We start from the raw sequence: 10479 nt of genomic DNA, 5'->3' as shown, positions 1-10479 counted from the left end.
TGAGTGCTGTACTTTATTCATGTCGTTGTAATGACCATTATTGGCTAAATAAGAACATTAATCGATATATCCTACAACACTCCGTCCCGTGGTTAACAGAAATGCATGAATGCGCCCTCGTGGGTAAAAATTTCCTTCATGCAACAAAAGAGAAGCCAAACAAATCCAGCATGATGTAATTCTCTCAACCTCTTAAAATCAGTGATGGAATGTAGTGTTTAAACTTTTACCACTCGACATACCTCCGGCTGGCAAGCCCCTGCCTCACACAAGAAGAATTCATCTGCCTCTCCAAACAGAGCACGGGAGGTTGTTTACACTGATTTAAGACATATCGTACACTGCGGGAAGCAGGTATTATACTTATTTCATATTTCTAATTTAAATCATAATTTATACAGCTTTAGCATTTTATAATACTACATTCACTATATGGAGCTTTAAAAGAACAACATTTTTTTTTTTAAACAAAGAAGACGGCTCAAAGGTAACAAAAAGAGTGTAGAAAAAAAGCCCGCTACTCACCGCTCCCACAACAGACACAAGTAAAGAGAGGCCAAAAGAGAGGTCAATTTCGGGTGGAGAGGTGTCTTGATACACTCTTCTTGAAAGAGGTCAAGTCATAGGCAGGAGGAAATGCAGACGAAGGAAGGATCTTCCAGAGTTTACCAGTATAAGGGATGAAAGAGTGAAGATGCTGGTTAACTCTTGCATAAGGGGTTAGGACAGAATAGGGATGTGCTAGAGTAGAAAGTCGAGTGCAGCGGGGAAGCGGGAGGGGGAGGGGGGAGGGTATGCAGTTAGCAATTTCAGAAGAGCAGTCAGCATGAAAATATCGATAGAAGATAGAAAGAGAGGCAACATGGCGGCAGACTTTAAGAGGTAGATGACTGTCGGTAAGAGGAGGGGAGATGATGAGACGAAGAGCCTTTGATTCTACTCTGTCCAAGAGAGCTGTGCGGGTGGAGCCCACCCACACATGTGATGCATACACCATACAAGGGTGGACAAGGCCCCTGTATATGGGCAGCATCTGTGCGGGGGAGAAGAACTGGCGGAGACGGTAGAGTACGCCCAATTTCGAGGAAGCTGATATAGTGAGAAAGGAGATATGGAGTTTCCAGTTGAGATTTTGCGTTAAGAATAGGCGGAGGATGTTTAGTGTAGGAGAAGGTGACAGCTGAGTGTTGTCGAAGAATAGGGGATAGGTGTTTGGAAGATTGTGTCGAGTTGATAAGTGAAGAAATTGAGTTTTTGAGGCGTTGAAGGGCACGAGGTTCTTCTTGTCCCAATCGGAAATGATAGTAAAGTCTGAGGTTAAGCGTTTTGCAGCCTCCAACCTGTAATCGTGTAGTTTATGTTGAGTTGGCCTTCTATCAAAAGAAGTAGAGTAATGCAGAGTAGAGTCATCGGCGCCACTATAAACACTCGCCTGCGCCAGAACGGGCTGGGCCGACCATCAGGCCCCACCTGGAAGAAGCCTTGGGCCGACCATCAGGCCCCACCAGGAAGATGCCTACCGGGGCAACAGGCAACGACGTAAAAAAAAAAACAAAAAAAAAGACTGGATAGGACAATTCATTTTGGAAAGAAGATCATCAATGAACAACAGGGAGAGATTGGGAGATAGGACAGAGCCCTGAGGTTCAACAATGTTGATAGGTTTAGGGGGAGAACAGTGACCGTCTACGACAGCAGTGATAGATCGGTCAGAGAGTTAACTGGAGAAAAAGATACCGAGAGAAAGATAGAAACCGTAGGAGGGTAGTTTGGAAAGCAAAAATGTGTGCCAGACCCTATCAAAGGCTTTTAAGATGTCTAACGCAACAGCAAAAAGTTTCACCGAAACGGGTAAGAGAGGATGACCAACAGTCAGTTAAGAAAGCAAGATCACCAGTAGAGCGCCCCTTGCGGAACCCATACTGGCGATCATAGGGTCAGAAGTGGATAGATATTTAAGAAACTTCCGGTGAGAGATTGAAACAGTCGCCCATCTTAGGAACAGACTTTATGAAGGCGTACTTCCAGCAGGAAGGAAAGTTAAATGTTGAAAATCAAAGACGAAAAAGTTTGACTAGGCAGGTTGTCAGCATGGAAGCACAGTCTTTAAGGATAACAGTAAGCACTCCATCAGGTCCATAAGCCTTTTGAAGGTTGAGGCATAAAGGAATCAGAGGGGGTTATGAGTAGGAGGAATATGCCCAGAATCGTCCAGAGTGGAGTTTTTACAGAAAGTTTGAGCGAAGAGTTCAGCCTTAGAGATAGATGAGACGGCAGTGCTGCCGTCAGGGTTAAGAAGAGGATGGAAAAATGAGGAAGTGAAATTGGAGGAGATATTTTTGGCTAGGTGCCAGAAGTTTCTGAAAGGATTAGAAAAAGCAAGGTTTTGACATTTACTATGGATAAAAGAGCTTTTGGTAAGTCGAAGAATAGATTTAGCATGATTCCTGGCTGAAATATAAAGATCATGGTTAGCAGGAGTGCGAAGGCTCTGGTACCTTTTGCGAGCTGCCTCTCTATCTTTGAATGCACGAGAACAAGCGTGATCAAATCAAGGCTTTTTTGCATGAGGAGTAGAGAAAGCACGTGTAATGTGTGCCTCCATTCCAAAGACAGTCACCTCTGTGATGCGCTGGGCACACACAGTAATCATTCCACGGGGAAATCGGAAAACTACATCCTCAGGTCGTCCCACCGAGTTGAAGCAAAATGCCAGGAGCATCGCCTCTTCGGTGTGTCCAGAGGATGTACAAGAGCGATAGGAGAGGACATAGAAATAAGGTTGTGATCAGAGGAGCCCAACGGAGAGAACAGTTTGACAGAGTAAGCAGAAGGGTTAGCGGTAAAGAAGAGTTATAGTGTGTTGGTTATGTCTCTAAGGCGGTCGGGAATATGTGTAGGGTATTGAACCAACTGCTCTAGATCTTTGAGAATTGCAAAGTTGTAAGCTTGTTCACCAGGCTGGTTAGTGAAAGAGCATGAAAGCCAAAGCTGGTGATGACCATTGAAATCTCCTTGGATGGATTTCAGCGAAGTGAGAGTGGGTCAAGATGTGCTCCACTTTAGAGTTCAGTTAGTAAAAAAATTACATAATAGAGTTAGGTGAGAGATAAGCGGCACAGATGAATTTAGTAAAAGAATGACAATGAAGTCTTAGCCAAATGGTGGAAAATTCAAAAGAGTCAAGGTCGTGGGCACGAGAGCAAGTTATTTCGTTGCGTACGTAGACGCAACATCCAGCTTTGGATTGAAATTTAGGATAGAGACAGTAGGAGGGAACAGACTTGAGATTGCTGTCAGTAGCCTCAAAAATATGTGTTTCGGAGAGGAAGAGAAGGTGAGGTTTAGAGGAAGAGAGATGGTGTTATACAGAATGAAAATTAGAACGAACACCGCGATGGTTGCAGAATTTGATAAGAGAAAGGTTCGAGGAGAGAGAGAGAGAGAGAGAGAGAGAGAGAGAGAGAGAGACGTTTTCACATCCTGTCGCGTGTGATATTTTAGACAGCAATGCTCCCGCGTGACATTTCTACCAGCGACGTTCACAGACAGACAGATAGATAGTGGCGGTGTCCTGTTAGTAGATATCTAGATAGTAGCGGTGTCGTGTTATTGCATCGATAGTAGCAGTATAGTGTTAGTAGGTAGATAGATAGTGGCAGTGTAATGTTCGTAGATAGATATATAGATAGTGGCGTATATTGTTCGTAGATAGATAGATAATGGCGTGTAGTATTCGTAGATAGATAGATAGTGGCGTGTAGTGTTCGTAAATAGATAGATAGTGGCAGTGTAGTGTTCGTAGATAGATAGAAAATGGCAGTGTAGTTTTCGTTGTTAGATAGATAGTGGCAGTGTAGTGTTCGTAGATAGATAGATAGTGGCGTGTAGTGTTCGTAGATAGATAGATAGTGGCAGTGTAGTGTTCGTAAATAGATAGATAGTGGCAGTGTAGTGTTCGTAGATAGATAGATAGTGACAGTGTAGTGTTCGTAGATAGATACTTGCGTGTAGTATTCGTAGATAGATAGATAGCGGCGTGTAGTGTTAGTAGATACATAGATAGAAAGTGGCAGTGTAGTGTTCGTAGAGAGAGATAGTAGCAGTGTAGTGTTCGTAGATAGAGAGATAGTGGCAGTGTAGTGTTCGTTCATAAACAATGGTACCATTCCTCTTGACTGGAAGAGAGGGCTGGTCGTCCCTATCTGGAAAGGAAAAAGGGACCATCACGACTGGAAAAACTACTGTGGTATTACGTGGGTCCTCTGTGTGCCATGAGGATTTGCAACCAGCAGCTGAAGCTGCAGAGACCTGAGCAGTCTGCTATATCGACAACTGATGGTATGCGTACTGGTGGAGCGCAGACGTGAGTTTCGACAGGGGATACTTGAAGCCTTTTTTTATCTCAAGAAGGCATTTGATTCAGTGCATCGTGAGGCACTTTAAGATCTTCCGTAATTTCGTAGGATTGCTGCAGGGACAGCTGGTCTACGGACTGGCCAGGTCTCCAGGAATGAGAGTGCTGTGAAGTGTTGGGGGGCGTGTCCAGCTTCTTTCCGGAGAACGCGGGAGTGAGGCAGGGCTGTGTCCTTGCCCCATCGCTTTTCAACACTTGGATAAATTGAGTGTTAGAAAGAGAGTAAAAACTTCCTGCTAGATTCCATTAACAAATTATTTGTCTCTCGCTATAGAGATAGAAAGGTTAATGGACAGATACATAAATATGAATGTGGATGCAGCAGAAAATACACTATATAAGTAATACATTCCATATACATTTCTCTCTCTCTCTCTCTCTCTCTCTCTCTCTCTCTCTCTCTCTCTCTCTCTCTCTCTCTCTCTCTCTCTCTCTGTTTACATATATATATATATATATATATATATATATATATATATATATATATATATATATATATATATATATATATATATATATATATATATAATGGGTGTTTGTCTCTCTCTCTCTCTCTCTCTATATATATATATATATATATATATATATATATATATATATATATATATATATATATATATATATATATATATATATATTAGTGCCGGCCCCGCATTCGCCGCGTTGTGGATGATGCGTGTTCGAATCCGCTGCTACCACCTGGGATTTTTCAGTCACCGCCGAGTGGCCTAAAGCCCCGTTCACACTGTGCCAACTCTGGGCCACGAATACCCACGACTCTAGGCTACACGAGGTCTTGGGTGTTGATGTGAAAGGGTTGGGCATGTCTTAAAAGAGGTCTAGAAACAGTCGCGGAATGCTGAGCGGACGTCGTGAGGGGAGTATGGAGTCGTGAGAGTTAGCACGAAAAAGTATTCCATGCTAAACTTTCACGAAAAGAGTCGGCGGTGGTCTGAACCAACCGCTATTTCCTGTTGAGGTTTGAGGGAGGTCGGGGACAGTCGTCAAGACTGTCGTCAAGAGTCGTAGCTTGTCTTGGGACAGTCATGACGACTGTCGGGGCCATTTTTCCTTTTTTTTACCGTTTCCTGTCTGCACAGTCGTCGGTGCCAACTACAGAAGAATGACGAAGGACTGTCGTGACGACAGTCTTCGCCTAATGAAGGACGTTCGTGACGACTGTCGGCTAACACTGCCGCCATCAGGAAATTAATATTTTCATTTTGCAATCACAAGCACAACAACAACTTTTGGACACGGTTACGTTTCACTGGCACAAATTTGTGATCCGCAGAGCACGCACGCACTCCTGCTGCCCCTCTCTTGTGTTGAATGACACAACTATATAGGGTTGCCACCCTGAGGTCAGAAAAATGTGGAATGCAACATCTCACTCTCCAATACGGTATGGATCCATATTTAAAGGAACGGGTGGCAACCCTAAAATTTCTCAAGCACGCCATGAGTGATAGCCGCTGCACTCTGCTGGTGGAAGCAAGAGGAAGGGGGAAGGGACGTTACGTCGCGTATTTTACACGTATCTTTGGACGAACCTTGACAAATTTCACGGACTGGTTTTGTGATTAACTGAAAAATGCGCTCCACTACAATTTCAAGATACTGAATTTTATCTGCTTGACCATTCAGACAACCAAATACGGAACAATCAGCGTTCCGTAAAAACACATAAACCAGGGAACAAGCTCAGGCCCATCATCTCGCAAATACCTACCCCGACTTACAACATCGCCAAGCAGCCGTGTACAATACTGACCCCATATGTCCCTGCGACATACAGTTTGAGCTCAGCGACCGATTTCCTTGACATCCTCAAGACCAACAATGCGCAAGGTACCATCGCATCACTTGACGTCGAATCGCTATTCACCAATGTTCCCGTAGACTGCACCATCAACTACATCATTGAACGCGTCTACCATAACGACAGCACCCCAGCTCTCGACATCCCAGAAGACAACCTGCGCGACCTCCTTCATTGCTGCACTATAGAAGCCCCCTTTACCTGCCCCCGCGGCCAGAAATACCAACAAGTGGATGGCGTCGCCATGGGCTTCCCCCTTGGAGTCCTTCTCGCTAATTTTTTCATGGGCTGTGTAGAGGAAGAAGTCTTCAAAAAAGTTACGAAGCCAACCATATACTGCCGCTATATAGACGACATCTTCATCCTAACAAGAAACGAAGAGGAAATTGAACAACTACGTAGCTGCCTACAGGATACCTCCGGACTTAAATTCACCGTAGAAAGAAGCAGCGACGGAGAGATGCCCTTCCTAGACGTCTTAGTGAAGCAGAACGAAGACAGATTTACCACGCAAGTCTACATCAAGCCTACAAATTCAGGCAACTGCCTCAACGGCAAAAGTGAATGCCCCCAGCGCTACAAAGATTCGACCATCTCCTCCTACATACGAAGAGCAATATCCCACTGCAGCACCTGGAAGCAAGTCGACGACGAGATACAAAGATCAACTAAAGTACTTGTCAGCAATGGATTTACTACAGCGGATATAAACAAACAAGCAAACCGCATAATAAACCGATGGTACATGACAAAAGAAGCCACTACCAAGAACGAAGACATCAACCTCTACTACAAGGCACACTTCTCCACCTGCTACAAAGAAGAGGAAAGGATTATGAAACAAATCATCAAGAAAAATGTGACCCCAACAAACAAAGAAAAAAGAATAAACCTCATAATCTACTACAAGAGCAAGAAAACAAGCCATATCCTGTTGCGGATAAGGAACAAGACGAAGCTCAACAGTCGCATGTTGTATATAGGTTCTCCTGCAACCAAGGGAACTGTGCAGCCCTTAACACATCCTATATTGGCATGACGACAGTGAAGCTAAGTAGACGCTTTACCTACCACCTAGCATCAAGAGCACCGAAGTCCCACATGAGAAAAGAACACAACAAGACCTTCACAAGAGAAATACTAGAAAAGAACACTGAAATCATCACGACCTGCACCGATATGAGACGCCTTCCCATCCTCGAAGCTCTCTATATCAAGGAAATGGAGCCAAGCTTGAACATCCAGCACCTAGACTTACAAGCACTTCCGAGCATGAAAAGAAAATCCGCCGCTGAGGCGCTCAGCCAATCAGCGCCCGCCTAGCCTGTATAAAAGGCCAGCGCGGACGTAAAGCTCCACTCCTGCCACTGAAGAAGGGTCAAGGACCCGAAATCGCGATCTGGCGACAACGATGACACCATATGATGTCATCTCAGTCTTATCAAAAGAGAACAAGACACTCTTAAGAAACAAAGAGAACTTACTCAAGAAGATATATAACGCTGAGTTAGCTATCACCTTCAACCAAACATGTATAAGAGAAAATCTCCTGCCCATATATACCTTATATATATATATATATATATATATATATATATATATATATATATATATATATATATATATATATATATATATATATATATATATATATATATATATACTCTCTCTCTCTCTCTCTCTCTCTCTCTCTCTCTCTCTCTCTATATATATATATATATATATATATATTTATATATATATATATATATATATATATATCATTACTGCATCCTTCCGCTGCATTTCAGTCCATTTCACACACGCGCGCGCGTGTATGTGTATGAGTGTGTGTGTGTGTGTGTACACACACACACACACACACACACACCGCTCCGATAGTTCAGTCGGTTAAGCTATGCGCTGCCAGGCTTCACGGCCTGACAGGTGGAGGTTCGAGCACCGCTCAGGCCGGTATTTTTACGTAGAGAAGGAGTTGTTACTGTTCCCCCTTGAGCAAGGGGGATGAGGTGTGTGGTGTGTGAGGTATCAGCAGTACCCAGAGATGGAGTCTTGCTCTTGTCGGGAGTGTACTTGCTGGTGGTTGCGAGTCCGACTCGAGATTAGGACACGTGTGTAATGTGTGTGTATGAATTACACACACACACACACACACACACACACACATATATATATATATATATATATATATATATATATATATATATATATATATATATATATATATATATATATATATATATATATATATATATTTTTTTTTTCATTGCTGCCTATTGCGCCGGTAGGCTTCTTCCCGGTGGATCCTGATGGTCGGTCCAAGGCTTCATTCCGGTGGGTCCTGATGGTCGGCCCAGCCCGTTCTGGCGCAGGCGAGTGTTTTATAGTGGCACCATCTTGCATTGGCTCATGCTGCCCTCCCAGAGCTCATTTTTGATCCTAGAATCTAGAGCCCGGGTTGATAGGTGGTCTTCTGGACAGCATGTGGGTAGTTTTAAGCCACTCGGCGGCGGCTGAAAAATCCCAGCTTGGTGGCACCGGGCGGGGATTGAACTCGCGTCCTCCTGAACACGAGGCCGTTACTTTGACGACTCAGCCACCGCCTCCCCTTTCGAATTTCGCGCTATCCGAGATTCGCGATCCACGAGTTTCGCGGTTAGTCCTAAATTCCTACCATCCCGACTTTCGCGCATTATCACCCCGAGTTTCGCGCTGCTTTGACACGTACGGATCATGTCTAGTTACCATCGGCGTCACGCACTCTACCTTTAAAGGTAGTATCACACTGGACGTTTTCCTACAAACATTGTGGCTATGGAGAGAGAGAGAGAGAGAGAGAGAGAGAGAGAGAGAGAGAGAGAACGGGTCGTTTTGAAGCCGCAGTTGAAGGCGAATGCCTTGCAATTGGCTGACAGTTATGATAACACGGTTGTGATTCGCTGGAAGTCCGATGACGTCATCGCCGACGCTCACCCTATCAGCCGCTTCACTGCCTTAAGTAGGTGTCACAATGGCCATTTTCGTCCAACCGTTAGGACTACGGGCAACGCCCGTACGCCCAACCGGGAGCGCGTTCACGGTTATCCGTAAGCTGATGTCACACTGGGCCTTTTTCTTCCCATCGCGTTGGCGCCACCTATAGCAACAGGCAACTCAAACTTTTCCTGGTGTGCGTCACACACGGCCAAGGTCGGTTCCCGTATCCACATCCACAACGTAAACAAAGCACTTGCCCTGTAGCCTATCAACTTGGCGTCGTCTGCTAAAGTAAGGGCTGTCGCGGCTTGTGCTGCCATTATCCAAGTTATGGATTTGTTGCTGCAGTTAAATGGAAGGAATATACAGTTGTGGGTGTGGCATGCCTGTGTTTCCTCCATGCCAGTTCTCATTGTCACCACTGCGCGTGCGCGGCCAACCCACCCATCTTGACTCAGCCACATAAACAACACACACACAGGCACACATACAGACACACACACACACACACACACGCCAGACTCATTAGGAACCATTGCAAATGCTTCTGGCAAACAGAAACGACTTCACCATTTCTTGAGTGTGTTAGAACGTATTTGGTGAGTGGCCCTTTAACACTGCTCTCTTCATGCCATTGGGTATATTTGGTTTGTATGAACCACTCACCAAATAAGTTCTAACAGACTCTAGGCAATGGCAAAGCCATTTTTGTTTGTAAGAAACATCTGCCATGGTTCATGATGAGTCAGGTGTGTGTGTGTGTGTGTGTGTTGTTACTCGATCCACGTGTTTATGTGGTCGGAGTCTAGATGGGTGGGATGGCCGCTCACGCGCAGTGGTGACAATAAGAACTGGCACGGAAGAACCACAGGCACGCCACGCCCACAACAGCTTCTTCCATCCATTTAACTGCAGCAACAAGTCCATAACTTGGGTAATGGCAGCACACGCCGCGGCAGCCTTTACTTTAGCAGACGACGCCATGTCGATACAGGGCAAGTGCTTTGTTTACGTTGTGGATGTGGATACGGGCAGCCAACCTTGACCGTGTGTGACGCACACCCGGAAAAGTTGGATTTGGCGGTAGTCCAAGCTGCCGCCAACGCGGTGGGAAGAAAAGGGCCCAGTATGACATCAGGTTACGGACAACCGACAACTTGCTCCCGGATGGGGGCACGGGCGTTGCCAGTAGCCACAACGGTTAGAGGAAAATGGTCAGTGTGACACTGCCTTAAGGCGGTGCGGCAGCTGACCGGGTGAGCGC

At 45.0% G+C, this 10479-nt stretch overlaps 1 protein-coding gene across 1 annotated transcript in view; it reads left to right on the top strand.

Moving 5' to 3' along the window:
- Positions 1 to 4274: 4274 nt before the first annotated feature.
- Positions 4275 to 10479, top strand: part of LOC126982942 (proline-rich protein 36-like) — a 9248-nt gene continuing 3043 nt past the window's right edge. Inside the window, exon 1 of the mRNA XM_050835247.1 lies at positions 4275 to 4341. Coding sequence (XP_050691204.1) covers positions 4275 to 4341 — 67 coding nt within the window. The remainder of the gene's footprint in view (positions 4342 to 10479) is intronic.

The sequence above is a fragment of the Eriocheir sinensis genome, chromosome 5, assembly GCF_024679095.1.
Source record: "Eriocheir sinensis breed Jianghai 21 chromosome 5, ASM2467909v1, whole genome shotgun sequence".
NCBI classification, from domain to species: domain Eukaryota; kingdom Metazoa; phylum Arthropoda; class Malacostraca; order Decapoda; family Varunidae; genus Eriocheir; species Eriocheir sinensis.
This window is presented reverse-complemented; position numbering and strand designations above follow the sequence as displayed.